Genomic DNA, 19,716 nt, shown 5'->3' with positions numbered 1-19,716 from the left:
TCTCCTCATTCTCCCAACATAATTGTAATTTTTGGGTAAGTAAATTTTCAGTGTTTCAATTATGCTGTTTTTGAAAATGTAGAATTTCACTGTGTATTTTCATTTCTTGCTCAGCCTTTTCTTTTCCCTGGAGTTAATAGTTGCTTTGATTTTAAAAATTTGTTTATTAAAAAAATTGTCATTAATTCCAAACAAAACTATTAACTGCCTAAATCTTTTCTACAAAATTTCAGATATATTAGGTATCCTATCGACTTTACATTCTTGAAGGAATTTCTCCCAGACTGCTAATCAATCTGAACTTTAATTCGTTCTATGCTGGTTGCCACCTAGGCCTGAAGCACAGTTGATATTCTAGGATTTCTACTCCCGCTCGGTGTAGAGAGATCCTGTCTACTATATTGGGTATCTTCTGGTAGATATCCTTTGTTTTTCTTTCTCGTTTTACTCCTTTGTTTAGATAGAACACATCTTCTAGTAGTTTCCTGGGAAGTGATGGAGAGATATAATATTTTGAGAACTTATTTTACATATGTACTTGAATAATGGTTTATCTGGTGTATAATTCCAGACTGGAAATAATTTCTTCTCAGGATTTGGAAGGTATTGTAACTCGTCTTCTAGCTTTCATGTTACAACGAAAAAGGCCCATAAGTTCAGAATTCGGATCCTTTGTATGTGGCATATATTTTTCTCTTTTCGCTCTAGCAGCTGTGACAGACCCTCTATTTTTTCCTGAAATTTGGAAATTTCATAATGATAGGCCTTGTGCAGTTGTTTCATCCATTGTGAAGGATGTTGCTGGGCTCTTACATCTTTCAAGCTGGGAAATTTTCTTGGAGAATCTCATATTTCCTTGTTCTTGAGCTTCTAGTATTTGAATATTGGGTCTCTTAGTCTAGTCTTCTAAATTTCTTATCTTGTCACTTCATTTTTATTTTCTATATCATGCTCTGCTTTCAATGAGACTTATTTATTGTGGAAGTTTTCTACTATCATAGTATTAATTTCCAAGAATATTTTTGAATTCTCTGAGTGGTTCTTTTTTAATGAATCCTGTTCTTGTTACATAGATTTAATACATTTTCCTATTTCTCTGAGGGTGGTGATGAGTTTTTCAAAAAGCTTTCTTTTCTACACATAATCTCTGTTTTCTCCAATTGCTTTGTTTTATTAGTTTTAAATCTCTGTTTTTCATGTTAGGGCAGGAATCCCAAAATTTGTCTGCATATTAGAGTCGCCTAGGAAATTTGAAAAAAAGTCCAAACTCTTGGCCACATGCCAGACAACAATTTTTGGGAATAGGACTTAAAGATAAGCACATTTGAAGGTTTCCATGTAAGGTTATGGGGTTTGTGGGACAATTTAAGTTCTCAGTGTTTTCCTCTTTTGTCTTAAGATTCAGCTCTCCTGCATATGCCCAGTTGATTACTACTTATTCATCTGCCTCCAGCTTCCAAAAAGTCGATTACTGTCATCTCCTTTCATTTTTTTTTTTTTTTTTTTACTGTGTGTTTGTGTTTTTGTCACTTTACAAATCCCTTTACTATTATTTTAAGGGGGTTCAAAGAAGGAGCAGAGTGTGGAGTTAGGAAAATTTTGAATCCGAAAGTTCCTATTGGTACATTTACAAATATATCAGCTGTTATTTCACTTCACATAACTTATTCAAAAAGGGCTATTAGGTCAAAAAACAACCCCAGTTTTCATTAAATATGAGAGCATATTAACACAATATTCTCACAGTAAAACCTCATGTAGTCCAACTTTGCTAACCTATCATTAGTGATAACGGAATTGGTTAAAGTTTAACTTTGTTCAGCTTGGCAGGACAGGATTTGCTTAAGAAAAACTACTTTTGTTCTACTTGGCAGAGGGAGGATTTGATTAAAAAAATTAGTGTAAACAAGATTCTAGATTAGCAACCTAGGTGAGAGAGAAAACATTCAGGGATATTATTAGAACTTACACGTAGAAAGACAAACTAGTTCTGATTACAAACGTTACTTGTCGATGTGAATCTGATATGGCATGTACTTGAACCATACTTTATTAGCTATTAATTTGTATTATAGAATTAAAAGACCTGGATTAAATTTGCACTTCTTTTTAAACAAATTTCATACTTTTTTTTAATAGACTTCTCAGGTACCTGAACTTGGAATTGTTAAGAACTTACTCTAATGAAAATAACAGAAAGACAAACTGTGAAATATAACATGTCATTTATAATTAATAAATCACTAAACACAGGCAAGAAATTCAAGGGCTATAAAATGCCATGCATTTTCACAGTCAATTAATACTAAATTATTTGGCACATTCAATTCTGTAGCTGGGTGGGAAAAATTACTATGTTTAATTGCTTTCAAATTCACAATTTTACCTGTGAAACAGTGGCCCTCTTTTCACACTCTAAGGGACTATTATAAAAGATGGGGAAATTGTGCCTCAGCTTTCCATTTCACAGGAATGTTGTTTGTTCTGCTTCTTTTTAATACTTTTTAATACTACCCATTGCTCTTTTCTTTCCACAGCCCATTCCTTCCCTCTTCCCTCCTTCTGTCCTTCCTTCCTCTGTCATTCCTCACTGATAAACACTCAATGTGCTAATCTTTATGCATAAAATTGGAGTGTTTTCTGCCATGTGGATGGATGCGATTCAAAGAAATAACCCAAGATTTAGCTGCACTTCCTGCTCTTTGAAGAGTCTTCTTTGTGAAGAGTGCTGGCTTTCCCTAAGAAGCCCCACGAATTTTGCTTAAAATTAGCTCCCCATTTCTGCTCACTCCCTGTTTGTGTGATGGGTCTGCAATAGCAGTCCAAAGCGATGCCAGTGGAATGGTGGAAAGAGGACCCCACCATGAATCTAGAGACCTGGACTCACAAAGTCACTTAGGGATCTAATGAGATTAGTGACTTCCAGCCTTATTAATGTAAAAGAAAAAAGGTTCACAGACTCCCTTACAATAGCAGCCATACTTCTGCTATTTCCTGTTGAGAACATACGTGACTGAAAGCTATTTTTATTCAGCAGTTCTTTCAAGTAAGTCTGAATTTTACTAACCACACCAGTATCAACAAACATTTGAACAATAGTCCCACATTCAGTTTGTGCTATTATGTAGCCAGTATATCACTTAGAAATTTTATGTAGCTTCTAGACAGAGAGCTCTAGCTATGGTGGAATAAACACATACAGATTTAGACCCTCACAATAAAGAAGGCCAGAGGTGTTGGCTTAGAGCCAAAGTCTCTGAAATTCTCTGGCCTTTTCTGCATGGTCCCAAGGTGGTTGCTGGAGCTCCTGCCACAGTCTCTGCTTTTCTTAGAGCCTGAAGAAGGAGGGGCAATGGAGGGGAAAAAAAAAATCTTTAAAGCTTTTTATTCTTTTATGCTTATATCTCCATAGCTACCCCATTTGCCAAGGAGGTTGAACGAACGTAGCACATTATGCAGTAGCTCAGGTATCCGTTAGAAGGGAAGATGGGAGAAGGATGTTGCATGGGCAATCCATGACACAGGCTCTAGACAATGCTTAGGGTACGTATGGAATCACGGGCAATACAGGGGCTTCTCAGTGTATGGGTTGGAGACCACAGGGTAGATGTTTAGGACTTCTTCCATCTTTAACACTCTCTGATACTGTGACATCTTGGTGTGCTGAGTTTAAGGCATTTCTCAGAGGAGGCAGCAGGTAGTGAAAAGAGCACTGAATGCAGAATTAAGTTGTGGCTACGAATCCTAACTATCGGCCAGGAACTTGGGCAAATTGTGTAACTTCTCAGAAGCTCAATTCTTCCCTTACAAGAAGGAAATCAGAATGCTTTCCCAGAGGCTCCCTGGGAGGATTGAGTGAGACTTTGCACAGTGTCAAACACGTAGTGCCCACTCTACGTGACTTTGAGTTGAGGAGTGTAAGGTCGTGGTCTACACTCAGATCTGGGGACGACCAGGGGAATGTGATGGACTTTGCCTTGAAGCCCACTCGGTGGTGCTGAGGCATACATACCCGTCACAAGGCCATTTCCCAATACCCAACAGTGTGTTGCAAATGACTCGACCCCAGAAGCAGGTGTCAATCGGATTGCAGAGGTGTGAGGCCTGCTCCATCCTGCGTGTCTGTGCTCTGGAGGTCTGTGTCGGTATCTGCTTTATATTTCAGGATTTTCATTTCTTATACTCGTTCATTTATAGATGTTTGATCAGGTGTGAACTTCTACCAAGAAGACTATAAAAAAGCAATTTAACAAGTGAGTCTGAAATACCATATGAAGGGTCAGACTTTACACAAATTACGTACTGGACTTTAAAAATGAACAAAGTTGCTCTTTCTTTTTCATTTCCTTGAGACGCTCCTGGAAGGAAAGTTCAGGAGTTCAAACTGCCTGTTTTGGGCTGCTGTCCAGGCAGCCACCTCGCCTTGCCCTTTCTCACACTGTTCTCTTTCCCTGAAATGTCCTTTTCCTTCTATTCACTGGCAAAAATGGATTTATCTTTTAGGGCCTGGCTCAAGCAACGTCTTCACTTCAAAGCCTTTGATAACCCTGGACAGAGGCGAAAGAAATCTCTCTTTGTCCTATGCTGGTGTACTACCTATCTCGCATCTTTCCCATAATAACATTAGGAGTTTCGGGAGAACTTCCCATGTGCCTGACACTGTCCTTAGTGCTTTACATATGTTCATTCAGTGCTCATAAAAACGTGATAAGGTAGGAGCTCTGATTATCTAGGGTAGGAGCTATGCTTATCATTAGCTGTGATTACCCTATTGTGGATGAAAATTGAGGCACAGAAAGGTTCAGTAGTTTTCCCAAAATCACACAGCTAGAAAATGGCCAACTTAGAATTTGAATCCAAATTCTTAAACAATTACAGCACACGCATAATTATTTAATTATTTATTAATGTGCTTATTAGATTCTCTTACTAGATTATAAAGAATCCTCAGGGGCTCTGTCTTATTACTCTGAGCATATCCAACATTATTTCTTGAAAAAAAAATATATAGTGTGTGTATATATATGTATATGTATATATGTACATACATATGTGTATATGTATTTATCTTGAATATATATATTGTGTATATACATGTATATGTATATATGTATATATACACACATTGTGTGTGTATATATATATTATCTATATTTATTGATATATCTATATATCTGTATCTATATATCTATGTCTATATCTAAAATAGATAATATATATAGGCCTGGGTTAGCAAATTCAGACTGTACAGAAAACTTTATTTTATTTTTTTAAAAAGATTTTATGTTTATTTATGTTTAGATTTATGTTTATTTGACAGACAGAGATCACAAGTAGGCAGAGAGGCAGGCAGAGAGTGAGAGGGGGAAGCAGGCTCCCTGCGAAGCAGAAAGCCCAATGCAGGGCTTGATGCAGGGCTTGATCCCAGGATCCCAGGCAGAGGCTTTAACCCATTGAACCACTCAGGCGACCCATGTACAGAAAACTTTAAAAGTGGACAGAGATTACTCTGTGGTCCCAATTCAAGTTTCTCTCTTCACAGTAAACACTGTTAATCATTTCTTGTGATTTCTTTCAGAAGTTTTTATGTACATATCAGTATATATGCAAAGGCTTTAAAGGATTTATCCCAATAGGATCATACTTACACACATTCTGATCCTTGCTAGTATTTGATAGTCTATTTTCAACCTAAAAAGTAAAAGAAAAACCAAAGAAGAGATGATTCATGTTTTGATTATGATGCCTTGAAAACTTCACCTCCACCAGCTTCAATATATATGAAAACTCCACCGACCTAGGGTCCATAAAAATTGTTGTCATTTAAAATTGTTGATCATGGTACTAAATCCTGTTTTTAAAATGTTCTAACCACATGTTAGTAACCTCAAATTCTTTAGGGAAGAGAAAAAGAAATAAAGAAAGAGATAATTATCTAGCTTAACCAATGCACTTATCAGCAGTGCATATGCAGAATCGTTCATTTTTGTTATTCTTGTGCATTTACAAAGAAGTATTTATTGGAGGTTTTTTCAGGAAAGGGAACTGGGGAAAAGAGAGTTTTGAGTGTGGTGTGAAGACTCAAAAATTCACAGTGGCAGCAGTCTTGAGAACCTGGCCGGTGGGTGTGTAACAAACCATGGGTTCCTGCCTAGCAGAGAAAAGGTTCCATAAATCTTGGATTTTCCAAAGAACTTTAGTTTCACACATGCTCTGAGTTCTTCTACTGTGCAAACATTTCATCTCCTTCTCTGGCAGGGAAAACACCTTCATTTTCCATATGGTGCAAATATGTACCTCTTTCAGAAATGGAAAGAGAACAAGTATTTCTGCAAAGGTGAACCAGAGACAAACAGGTATTTGTTTGTGATTTTGATCCTCACCTACAGACTGGACACCTGAAGCAGGACCAGCTCATTCTTGAAAGTCAGCAGAAAGCTTTGACTCAGATGCCCTTTAGGGATGTACTCCTTTTCGTCTTAGCAGATATAATCTTCTGTGCTCAGCTTTTCATGTAGCCAGGAAACCTTAACATGGCACTTTTCTCTGTCCACAATTGTCTGGTTAGCCTACTTTCTCTCCAGAAAGTCCCCCCAAACAAAACATATATTAGCTTCAATGACTTAAAAAATTATGGCAAAATATAGTTTAAAATAGACCATCTTAACTATCTTTACATGTACAGCTCTGTGGCTTCAAAGAATATTTACACTGCTGGGCTATCGTCACCACCATCCATCTCTAGAACTTTCTCATCTTGCAAAACTAAAGCTTTGTACCCATTGAATACTAACTCCCCATTCTCTCCTCCAGCTCCTGGTTAACATCCTTCTGTTTTCCGTTTCTATGAATTTGACTCTCTTAGGTACCTTGTTTATGTGGAATCATACACTATTTGTTTGCAATGGGCTTATTTCACTGTGCATGTTTTCAGAGTCCATCCATATTGTGGCCTGTGTCAGAACTTCCTTCCTTTCTAAGGTTCTGTGTAAATACCACACTTTGTTTATCCATTCACCTGTCAATAGATCCTTGAATTGTTTCCTCCTTTTGGCTATTATGAATAATGCTGTGAACACGAATATACAGATGGTTCTTTGCTTTTAGTTATTTTGGTTATTTTGGTATAAACCCAGAAATGGAATTGCTGGATCATATGGCAATGCTATGTTTGTTTGTTTATATATGTATGTATTTTTGTTTTTCGCTGCTATATCATTCCACAGTAGCTGCACCATTTTACATTTCCACCAACAGTGCTCAAGGGTTCCAATTTCTCCACATCCTCACCGACACTGTTTTTTGTTTTTTTCTTTGTTTTTGTTTTTGATAGTAGCCATCCTGATGGGTAGCATCTCATGGTGGTTTTGTTTTTTGTTACTTTTCACTAAAAAAGAAATTCATTCTTCCTTCTGGGTTCAAGTGGGAGTGGCCATGACTTATTTGTGTTTTGAAGACGAATAAAAAACACAAAGTTCTCGACTGAATGGTAGCTCAGGGCACATTGGCCAGCCTATCCTTGGTCCTAAATATGGAATACGACCTTTAAATGGTACTGGCTGGGAAACTCTGCACCACCTGGCCATCCGTGCTGGTCCTTAATGACCTCCCCAGGGGATTTCTGACAGTTAAGCGTGTCCTGACTCTTGGGGTGGGGAACTCCTCCTCTCTCACGTAATACCAGTGGCGGCTTTGTGTGAACTCTTATGTAAGAGGGAGACTGTTCTTCCAAGCATCAGGGTCATGCTTGGACACCTTCTATTTCAGCAATGGTGACAGTCTAGATGTAGAAATGCACAGAAATGTCTCCTTTGCCAGTAAAGAGAGGATTCAGAGCAAACACCATTTGTGCAGACACTTGAGAATGCTTGTTTGTGGAAGACTAAATCGTAGTGTTTAAGTTGTTTTTCTTTTTCCAAAAACACTTCCACATTTGTCCCCATATCTTAGCCTCCTAGTAATCTTTGGATCTAGTAGAAAGTATGTTCATTTGGCAGAGAAAAATATAGTCTTTGAGATATGAAATGCCTTCCTCAGGGACACACAGCTGGTAAGCAGAAATAGAACTAGAACCCAGGATGCTGGGTTCAATTTTGTTGGAGATGATCCCACCTGGGAGTTAACATTTTATAGGTTTGAAGAGCCTCTTTTCTCCAGGACTTTTTATGACTTGAAGCACAGTACCCTGCCAAGCAGTGCAGAACAGCTTGTATCTGGCCCTTTCACCATAAAGTCTTAGTGTGAAAGGAGTAGGACTCTGACTCCTTGAAGATAGGCATACCTCACAGGGCCTTCTTCACCTCAATACTCCTAACCCTTAGAAATTTGGTTTGGTTAATCTTGCTTTAATTAAATTTAGAAACCACTGCTTATGACTTTCATGATCATTAAAATCAACTTCTCAAAATATGAGTGTTATAGACTATTGAATAGTCTAGGTTTTTATTGTTAATACTTTGCTTAGCTCAAGTCAGAGATCGCTTGAAATTTTGTATCACTGATGATATTCTCTGAATAATTGGTGGTTTCCTACTGGGTTTTAAAAGGCCCGAGGTAGACACCCAGGCCTGGGCAGAGCTCATCAGGCTATTTGCAAACATGCAAGCCTCTGCATAAATGGTCCATCCTCTGGAATTTGCTAACTTGAGACCTATGAGACCTGCATGTCAGAGAGAGCACATGGGTACTTAAGAACACAGCCGGTGAACACCACTGATAGACAAAAGGGAACCAGCTGGGACTTATGGCTTCTCTCCACAGAGGTCATCCATCAGCTCAGGTGGCCCCTGATGAATAAGAGCCCCAGAACATGATGAAGCTGTTGTTACTGGGAGGGTAGTACCAGTGCTTGAGGGGTTTAGATTACGATGAGTATTAGTGGGAACACGGTGACCGTTTCTTTAAATAAACCACTTAACAGTAGTCTTTCTTCTGCTTTAAAACTAAAGCTGAGAAAAAACTTACTTCAAGGGCAGACTCTGATATGTGCTCTAAAACATATTCCCCTGCATAATGTATAACTATTATTTTTATTGTTTATATCAGTGTAGAAGTACCTTTGGAGGGAAGAGCATTAGTGACTGTAGGAAACAAATATTACTGTATCTTGCTCTCGGGAGTGAAATCCTCAGCATCTACTTTAAAATTACAGACCTTAAAATGTGCCTTATTTTTTTGTTTAACCAAATATACCCAACTTTAAGCATTACTGAAAAACTGTTTTTAATTAGTGGATTCTATTACATGCCAAACGCTGCCTCAGATCCCATTCCAAACTATCCTGACACCTCATAGAACCTCAAATAATGCCGTCCCGTTAAAGCTTATTCATGTACCATCCCACGGGGCTGACACTCCACAGAAGAACTCATGGAAAACAACCAGAAAATTTTCTTCTTGTGCCATACTAAAACACAGTTTGAAAATAAAAAAGAGACTCTTCTGCTCATTTTTATCTCATCCTTACTGAGACATTTGCAAGAGAATTTAATGAAAAATTGGAAACTAACTGGTAGTTAAGAATATTTAGTATATAGCACCATCTGGGAGTGAAAGTAGGGGTTTGCTAACATATCAACACTAACAAAAAATTGTAGCTTGCATTCATCAAGAAAATGTCATGCTAAACTCATCCCTTTTCTCATGGGATGTGGGAATGCCATGACTTAGATTGATTTCTGCAATTGAAATCTATGTCTAGTGGGAAATTCAGAGACATATAAACTGGATAACAGAAGGTTGAAGTTGTAAGTAATTAAAACACAAGACTCAATGTGTATTAATGAATGGATTGATAGGAATCTAGAGCTGTGGTTTTCAGTATGTGCTCTGCTACAGCATGCATGGAAGATGACGGTTGCTATCCTTAGACTTGTATACATGGGTGCGGGCAGGGCTGTGCATCGCACAGCAGACTGGCCACAGGTCTACCCCATCTGTCTCACTCAAGAAAAAAACACCTGGCAGGGCACCTAGGTGGCTCAGTTGGTTAAGTGTCTGCCCTCAGTTCAACTCATGATCTCAGGGTCCTGGGATCAAGTCCCACTTCGGGCTCCTTGCTAAGTGGGGAGCCTACTTCTCTCTCTGCCTGTCACTTCCCCTTCTTGTGTTCTCTCTCCCTGTCAAATAAATAAATAAATAAATAAATAAAATCTTAAACAAACACACCTAGAGATGAGTTAGTGCAAGTTATAGTATTATGAAAAATCAACATACCACTCTGATTTGGAAAAGAAAATAAAAGGCTTACAGATTTCCATACCTTGTGCATTGTTAGTAACAAACTATTCGTGATGCTGTGAGATATCGGCTGTGATATTGCAGTACTATAAAATACTCAGCCCTTTGTCCCTTGATCTCACCCTGTTCAACATTTTAAAACCAACTTTAAAAAATACTAAAAAGTGTGCTTTGAATCTCCTAAGGAACCACATGGCTTGAGAGCTTCTAACACTACCAAAAATGAAAGTGGAGAGCAGGAGGGAGGCATCATTCAACACTGGAACTAGCTTTCAGCGCCGGAAAACCTATAGATGAAGGAAGCTTTAATCCAATATCTAAAAAATTTATTTTTAATAAGGTACCTTTGATAACTCTATTTAAAGAGTTGTTTTCCTATAAGTCATGTTCCAAATGGACTTTTCTTAAAAGAAATAATGATAAGAATGTCAATGTGATCAATTACTATCTAGGTAATTATTTTTTAAAAGGTGTTTCTTATTTTAATGGAATATATGTGCAAGTATGAAAGATTTTATTTATTGTCAAATCTTAGCATGTCCTCAACACACACTGATAGTTTGGTGAATGAATCTCTGGTTCCCCAGACCTGAAAGAGGAGTCTGAATGTGGTGACAGAATTCACTTTCCACTAAGACGAACTTTGCAAATTCAAGGGATAGCACCCTAGCAAGCTAACCCTAACGCACTTGTTACCAACCCTTGACTGCACATTAGAGTCACATAGGTTGCCAGAGAAAATATAAGGCACCAGTTAAAATAAAACTTCAGATAAACAATCAATAATTTTTTTAGTATAAGAATATTGTATGGACCATAGTTATGCTAAAAAATGTATTTGTTTTTTATTGAAATTTAAATTTAACTGAGCATCTTATGCTTTCATTTGCTAAATCTGAGAGCTATAAGCCTTGAGAAAATACCAAAGTGTGGGCTCCACTCCACAATTGTGGATACAATTGGTCTGAATGAAGACTCCAGGATTGGTGTTTTTCAAAGACTCTCCAGGTGATTCTATCATGCAGCTAGGACTGGAGGGTCATTGCCCTGTCATGAATGTTTTGACTTTGAACGTTGTTCCATGACTTCCGAGTGTAAGCTTAACCTCCTTTTCAAGGGATCTCTTGCCTTAGTTTCCCACAACCACCATTAGTGAGCTGTGGATCCACAGGCTTCATGTAAAGTGAGAACCACTAGGCAGCCTTGACCTCTCTGACATTCCTTAGATAGGGGGGCTTTTATTTTAGGAATTTCTCACTATTCAAATATTTGGGAAATGAAATGTTTCTGTGCAGATACTGGGTTCCTTTTGGTATCTCAAACCATTGCATGAAGCTTAAGCTGATCCAGGCCTCAACATAGTTCACATGTGTGGCTTACCATGGTGGGTTCCCTGAATCCTCATAATGAGCCTGTTATACCTGAACCCCTACACCAAAATACTCCATCTCCTGAGGATGTACCAGATACTAGGATTAGGCTCTGCTGGTCCCTGTTTAAATTTTTTTTTAAAGATTTTATTTATTTATTTGATAGAGATTACAAGTAGTCAGAGAGGCAGGCAGGGAGAAAGGAGGAAGCAGGCTCCCCACTGAGCAGGGGCTCGATCCCAGGACCCTGAGATCATGACCTGAGCCGAAGGCAGAGGCTTTAACCCACTGAGCCACCCAGGTGCCCCCCTCTCCCCCATTTAAATTTTTGATGGTGTGTGCAAGAGCTGAGTCTAGACCTCAAACCTTGGTTGTCTTTTAGAGGCTGGAGCTGTATCATTAGACCTGAAATCAGTACATAGTTCATTAATAACCATAGGCAGACCTTTCAAAATGTAGTCTTCTTGATTGGAATTCACAGCAATGTTTCTCTGGATTCCCATTTGTTCCACTTTGTTCATTTGTTGGATTCCTGTCACCATTCAAGGGCTCAAACATTGGAGCTTGCCATGGCTTTGGATTCTAAGATAGGTGAGCTTATTTTATGAACTACGCACAGTGGGAGGATGGAGGGTTCTAACGCATGGCCCAGATCTGGCCTTGTCTTGCACTGAGTGGGACCTGACGCTTCACTAGAAGATTAACAAATAGGAGACAAGTATCATTGCGCTATTGACAGAAACTGGAATAACAGGAAGGCAAGCCAATGTGGGGTATCAAATTGTTAAGTTTTAGTTTAGATATTCAGAGTTCAAAATTCTTATACCATGTCCAGATATTAAGATCTAGTAATCGCTGGGATTATGGGAATAAAACATTTTAAGATCGTTTGTATGGAGTTGAGTGAAAGAATTGGTGAATTCTTCAAGAGGAATAAATCTTAGATCAATGTTCATAGATGTCAACTATACCGGTAAATGAAAAGACCGGTAGAGTGTTATGATGACCAAAATAAGAAGAAATGTCACACAGCTATCAGTTTCTGATGACGCATGAATAATTAGTACCACTAACAGGATAAGGTCTAAGCAGAAGAAATCAAGGGATCTTTTAAGAGAACAGGAACCATCAGAAATCTGATAGGTACATGGCTTACCAAGAGATGTTAAAGTTTTAAGATATTTTTAAAAGTGTCATATCAGAGTTGCTCATTTAGAAAGAAACCAGATAGTGTTTGCAGGGTGATGTGCTAGGTAGGAAAATACACTGAGGTGTTGAAGCCAGAAGGTGAACCCAGGCCTTCCTATAATATAAAGACTTCAGCATTGAGGGAGCCATGTAAGGAGGAAACCAGAACTTGTAGGTGTGAGTTGGAGTATGTGAGTCACAAGCCAAAAGATTAAGAGGACTGGAACATATAGTCCTGGTAGAAACAGAACAACAACTCTGGTGAGAAGCTGAGAGCTCTCAGAATCTCTCAGTGTGTTAGGAGGAATCTCTGTGTGCGACTTATCCCCGCACTCCCTCAGTCTAATAAGACTAATGGCTTAAATCAAAGCAAATATATTTTTTGATATTGGATAATTCCTTCCGTTTTGTTAGCAGAGGAAATGGAAAGGTGAGCCATGATTTTTTTTTTCCCCACAGCCAAAGTTTATGGCAGTGAAACCTATATTATATGGCAACTTTGTGAAGCTGAACTTTGATAAGTAGAGGTCAACTCTTTCATATCCTCTGAAAAGTGATCCGTAAAAGCATTGGAGAATGTACCAAAATACAATGCTTCAAGACAAATTTTTTAAAAGTGGAACTTTCATCAAAGAATATCAATCATATGCACACAGTTCTATTATTTCTAAGCACAAGGATACAAATATATTTATATACTCACTGTCAGCTTTTTCAGGTTCTAGTTTGCAGCTAGTATTCTTTGACTGGAACTTGAGCTTAGAAAGGGAACTTATTTTAACATTATTAGTTATTAAAATGAAACATTATTTAGATATTAGGTTGGGGGTAATTCTGTTAAAATTCTTATTTTTAAATTTTAATAATGATATTAGGTCATCTAAGGGGAAAGGTTATGTATAGTCTGCAGACATTAATTTGGTTAAATCAGTATTGATGGGGCAATATTTAATAAAAATATGGATGATTGTGAAATGTATGTGAATGGTATGCTGTTTCATTAAAATATATATCCACATTATATAATATACTAGCCCTACTTATTTAATCATTTTTTAAAAAATTTTAGGATTTTGAGTTGAGGAATTTTTGCAGCTGGAGTCTCCATTTTATAGAATATGGATTTTCATAGGAGTTGTAATTCTCATCTGGTTAACTCTCTTTAAAATTCTAAAGAAAAACTGCATTTGACTTGACATTTATTGTAACAACTTTCAGTAGAGAAAATTTTGTGGCGATTCTAATTATAAGAATTCATAAAATGTACTTAACACTATTATAACATCTACCTAGAACTTACTTATTTTTAAATAACACTACTTCTCTATTAGATGGGAAAAGTTGGTGCCAATAGAGTAATTCTGTGGGAGTGAACAGAAAATGAACAACAACAAAGTAATAGTATGTGAAGAAGTTCAGAGTTGACCGATATTGCTAGTAAGTTATATATATAGGTGTGTGTGTGTAAATGTATTCCACCAGTAATGAGGTCAGTTTGAAAAATATATTGCTTATAGCTGAATTAAATAAAAATGAAACATTTTACAATAATTGTTAAATGCCAAATTGAACTGATCTCATTAAATGTGAAATTCAAGTATATTTAGACTATTGCCTAAATTTTAATACATGAACATAATGAGATATGACCAGAATAGTTGGAAATAGTTACTTCTTTTTTTCCTTTTAACAGTTTCTCATTTCACAGTTTAGATTTATTTTCTGGAATTTGATGAGATAGCTTGGTGCATGAGTATGAAGTATGTAGACCCTTTCAGTCAATGGAGGAGGAGCACACACATGTATTGGTCTATGATGTCTTATACAAGTATTTTGCTCATAATAGTTACTTAAGACTAGCTTTGAGTTTAAGTCAGTGTTCACAAAGAAGAGAAAGTTCATTAAGCACGTTGAGAGAGGTGCAGCTGCATGTAGTAAACACAGATGGAGTACACTTTTATGAAGGCTCCTAACTGAAAACAGACTTTAATCCTGTTCCTGGAGTACCCACAATTGAACTTTCCCATCAGTGATTGTGCATTTCTGCTGCAGAGACCAGCTGTCACCTCATCATAGGCATGTATTTATGTCTTGCTCTCTGGGTGTAGTCTAGCATAATCCCCAGGAGGGTAGAAGTGCAAGTCTGCAATTGTTTTTTGCTTCCTATGGAAATACATGGCATGCATGATAGTGCGCTCCTCTCACCTCACAGAGAGTTCCAAGTGGGGCTCTTCACAAGCCAAGGAAAATAAGCCAGCCACTCCCCATTCTCAGGGGATGTCTAGCCTAAGGCTAAAGATTCTCTTCAGATAGTTACTGCAGGTGCTAATAGAGTTTTCTTAATCCTATCCATCATTATGTCTTATTTGAGAAGGATTTGTTTATCCTCCAAACAAAAATAGACACTTTAAAGCTTACTTGACCTGTGTACTTCCTACAATAGTAACCTAGTACCAAAATATATTTTAATGCTTATGCTTATGCCTATACCTAACACAATCTATAGCTCCCTACTTTTTTAAACATCATAAAAAACTGACATATAATAACAAATGAAAGGCCAAGAACTATGTGTACATTCAAAACTGTATTGTGATGGGTGGATTTTTAACGAGAAGAAATAAAGGTTGAGACTGTATGCCACAATGTCCTATTATGTTTTTAAGGATGAAGGTGCTGTGGGAAAAATGACCAGTAGTATCAACAGCCTTCCTCTCAGCAGGAACACGTTAAACATGGTTAAATTCTATACTTAGGTGAAATTGGATAGAAGCTGATTTCTCATCTCCAGTTGAGCTGATTGGGCTACGTTCTGTCAATCTTTTAAAAGAGAAATCTAGTTTATTTAGGAATAACAGAGGAATTGCCATTCAGGACAAGCAAACTAAGGCAACCACTTGCCTATGAGAACAAAAAAGGGAAGTGTCCATTTATAAAGAAAAGGAAGAATTTGAAGGTGTTGTTTTGAACAAAAGTTCATTGGAGAAAGAGAAGTTTGGAGTGGTGGCAGCTTCTCATTGGTTGCAGGCACTGGAACTAGTGGTGGCCTGTCATTCGCTCTAGGTTGGGCAGGGAGAGGAATTCTCCCTTTTTCTTGCTGGATTTTGGAAGCTGTGACAGGTGCCATGAACATGAGAATTACCCCCTTCGTGGCCTCCTGGCTCCAATTTTGTATTAAGTTTCCTTAACACATTTTCACATTTCCCCCATTTGAAAGAGATCTTTCTTCAAAAAGATTGCTGATCAAGAATTGGATCATTTAGCTCTCGGGGCTCAGACCTAGTTTGAGGCGACATGGCTAAACGCACCAAGAAGGTCGGAATCGTGGGCAAATGTGGTGCCTCCCTCAGGAAGATGGTGAAGAAGATTGAGATAAGCCAGCACGCCAAGTACACTTGCTCCTTCTGTGGCAAAACCAAGATGAAAAGACGAGCTGTGGGGATCTGGCATTGTGGCTCCTGCATGAAAACCGTCGCTGGTGGCGCCTGGACCTACAACACCACTTCTGCTGTCACAGTAAAGTCTGCCATCAGAAGACTGAAGGAGATGAAAGACCAGTAGAAGAGCCGCCATTTGAAACATTGCTAGCCTATAATAAATGGGTTAATTTATGTAACAAAATTAAAAAAAAAAAAGAATTGGATCATTTATTCCTCGGTACCAGGAAGGACCTTTTCTGTGAGTACTGAGATACTAAGGAAAGCACTACATAAATCGATCATGAAAAAAATTTGCTCTCAATAGTGATGGAGGTAAATAAAGTGAAGGTTGGGAAAAATAGAATGGTGGGGGTTGACAATATTGTTTATGGCTTGGAAGTCCCAGACGAGCTATTTGGTTTCTTCACAGGTAAAAATAAGAATGTCGCAGGGACTGATACAGGGGATAAGGGGGCCCTGGCCCTTACCGTTTTATTATAGGCTTAATGTCTTGAAGGGCCTCTTTATTTAAAGATATTGATTAATTATGGGGAGAGGTTTTGGGGGATCTATTTGTATCTTAATAAGAGATGCACTGTATATTCTGACAATATCAGTTGAGGATTTACCCAGAAGGGTGGTAGCTGATCCTACAGGGACAAATGATTAGCATCCTTGGAATTAGCTCTAGGGGCGATCAGAGACATAGCAAATAAAAGATGTTGAGTGTCCTGAGATTTACTAGGGGGTTATTTTGGTTGCTGCTGTGAAATTCTAGAATCATTTCCCTCTTTCAGGAGAAAGAACTTCCAGCATGATATTTTCCTAGGAAATCTTGACCCAATAAACCAACAAGGGTGGAAGAACTAAGGAGAAAAGGATGGGTATCTCCTAGAGCGCCTAAGCAGAAGCGGATCATTAGACATATCAACCTGTTACGGTTTATCAGAGACTTTCACTCTTTGAACTATTTAGGACGCTGAGGCAGGGGATGTTTAATGGTTGTGGGTTTGAACACTGGAGTGTAGTTCCGGTGCCAATCAGGAGAGAGAGAGACTCATTTCCAGTCTGGAGCGTGGTTTCTCCAAGCACATTCCAAGTACAGAGAACAAAGGAGGAGAGTGTCCTTTCATGGAGGAGAGGAGGAATTTGGAAGAGGTTGTTTAGAACAGAATTTCACTGGTGCAGAAATGAGAGTTCGTAGTGGTGGTGGCTTCTCACTGGCTGTAGGTGTTGGAAGTGAAGGGTCCTCTCATTGGCTGCAGTTTAGGGCAGTTACCAGGGTTGATAGGAAATCTTCCTTCTTCCTGTGGAACTAAGCAAGCTACAATGAGTAGCATGTGTGTGACCATCCCAGCATGGCTTCCCCCTTCCAGTTTTGAGTTAGATTTCCTTAACTCATTTCACAATGCTCTTTAAGATCTCTCTAGATTCAAATGGATTTTATGATTTAGTAAGTTTTTGAATTCCTTGTCTTGTTTTGAACTCTTAGAATATTGTGGATTTTGGGGAGTACATTGTGCGGTTGAGAATACAAAAGAATACAAAAGTTATGTATCTGACCCACTGGACTGTGAAGCAAACTCCTTCCCTTCCTTTAATTTCTCTCTAAAACCTCATTTAAATTTGTGATGTTAAATCTAAGGTGATTTTTTCAGGCTCCTTCCTGTTTTGCCATGAACCAACATGAAAAGTAAATAGCTAATTTCCACAACATCAAAAAGGTTACCTTTTGCTTTGTTTTGCCTTTGTCTATTGAAGTAGCAATCTCTTGGCTTTGAAAATAAGGACATTGTTCTTCTCAGAATCAGCAAATGAAGCTCTCTGCCATAGCTGCCTAAGACCATGAATTTGGAAAGGAACCTGAGCAGCATGTTTTACAAACTCAACCCCACCTCACCAGTCACTACCTCTGAACAGCGCTTGAGAAGACACAGCAGGAGAATTCTGAAGAACTCAGAGACTACTCCCATCTCCTGGTAGCAAGGAGCAAATCAGAAACTTTGCTGATAAAATCTGGAGGAGAACTCCTTTGGTGTTGACAGGGCTTAAAGTGGTTGAAGCAAAGCCCTCACCTGCTGAGAAATGGAGACCTAAATAAATAGCACAAACCAAACAAGCATGATTTTTTTTCTATGATCTGCCATAAAGACACTTTTACTTAGGCCTTACTTCGATAAATCATCCCCATAAATAGATGCCAAGAGACAAGATCCATAGAAAAGCACCAAGCAGCAGATTCTTGCCAGCGTGGGAAGCTTCTGAGCGTGCTCTGTAAGTGTGCCAAGATTTATTCTTGATTCTGTGGCATCACAGAACTTGAGCACTAAAGGGATGTTGGAGTAATGGATATGATGTCTGACTTAATCACCATTAGAAATATGGTAAATGGCTTTGGCAGGAAAATGCAGAGCCATTTATTTAGCATCTATTTTAATGTTGAGTTAGGTGCTCTCCAAAGAAGCGTAATCAGACACTTCAGAGGAGATAGGTACTGCTTGTCTCCATAATCACAACAAAGTGAAATGTGGCAATAACAATATCTAACCTCTTCTCATTTTATTACCAAAAGTATCCTTTAAGCAGCTCTTGGGGCACCTGGCTGGTTCAGACAGTGGAGTGTGCGACTCTTGACCTCGAGGTTGTGAGCCTCAGCCCCAAGTTGGGTGTAAGGATGACTTAAAAATAATAAAATCTTCTAAAAAATATATTCATTAAGTGTTTCTCTATGTTAGTGTATTATTGAATGTTAAAGTTATGGTTGATATAGGTATATGAATAATAGATCTTAAATATATGCATTAAGCAAATGAATATTTACAGGACATGTTCTGATTTTTATGAGGTCTAAGACATTTGCTGGGAAGGTGGTCAAATGATACATTAGTTCAATAACCCACACTCAGGGTGGACTCTAAGATGTGAATTGGTAACACAAGCCTTTAAGTTCTTGCAAAGGTCTGAGAAGACTATGAGCTTTCTCCTAGAGGTTCAGGCCAACAAATTTCTCTGCATGAAAGAGGGAACTTCTGGGTGCCACAGGAGACTAAGGACAAGACAGTCAAGCCTGAAACCAGATATAATAAAGGGTGTGCTACAGCACCCCTTCTGAAAACTTTACACAGCTGGTTGAGATGCTCAGTAAATACTGCCCCACATCAGCCCTGACCCCTATTTTCTACTCAGTCTGTGTTTATCTGTCGAATGCCGTGTGAGATGCTAGAAATACCAAGATATGCAGGCAGAGTCAGGTGTGAAAACAAATAATGCCAACACAGTATGATAAATACGTGATGGATGTATCATCAATAAATGTGGAAGAAAGAGTGACTTCTCTTCTGGCAGAAGGATGTGGAACCAGAGTGTTTAAGGAAGAATTCACAAAGGGAAACTTCTTGAGGTAGGGTCTTGAATAATGAGTAAGAGTTTCTACACTTTCTGGAAGTATGATCCCTGGAGCACTTACAACAGAACCATTTCCAAATCTTGTGAAAAATGTT

At 38.3% G+C, this 19,716-nt stretch overlaps 2 protein-coding genes across 4 annotated transcripts in view; both read left to right on the top strand.

Moving 5' to 3' along the window:
• MYLK4 (myosin light chain kinase family member 4) overlaps positions 1–19,716 on the top strand; it is an 80,939-nt gene that overhangs the window by 25,285 nt on the left and 35,938 nt on the right. The window lies entirely within an intron of this gene.
• Positions 16,077–16,373, top strand: LOC131834450 (large ribosomal subunit protein eL43-like). Its single transcript, XM_059179111.1, has one exon. The coding sequence runs from the start codon at positions 16,092–16,094 to the stop codon at positions 16,356–16,358; it is 267 nt and encodes an 88-aa protein (XP_059035094.1). The 5' UTR covers positions 16,077–16,091; the 3' UTR covers positions 16,359–16,373.

Source organism: Mustela lutreola, chromosome 6 (genome assembly GCF_030435805.1).
Source record: "Mustela lutreola isolate mMusLut2 chromosome 6, mMusLut2.pri, whole genome shotgun sequence".
Classification (NCBI taxonomy): domain Eukaryota; kingdom Metazoa; phylum Chordata; class Mammalia; order Carnivora; family Mustelidae; genus Mustela; species Mustela lutreola.
This window is presented reverse-complemented; position numbering and strand designations above follow the sequence as displayed.

Excerpts from the sequence above, each read along its gene's own strand:
- LOC131834450 (XM_059179111.1), top strand. The coding sequence starts at position 16,092 with ATGGCTAAACGCACCAAGAAGGTCGGAATCGTGGGCAAATGTGGTGCC.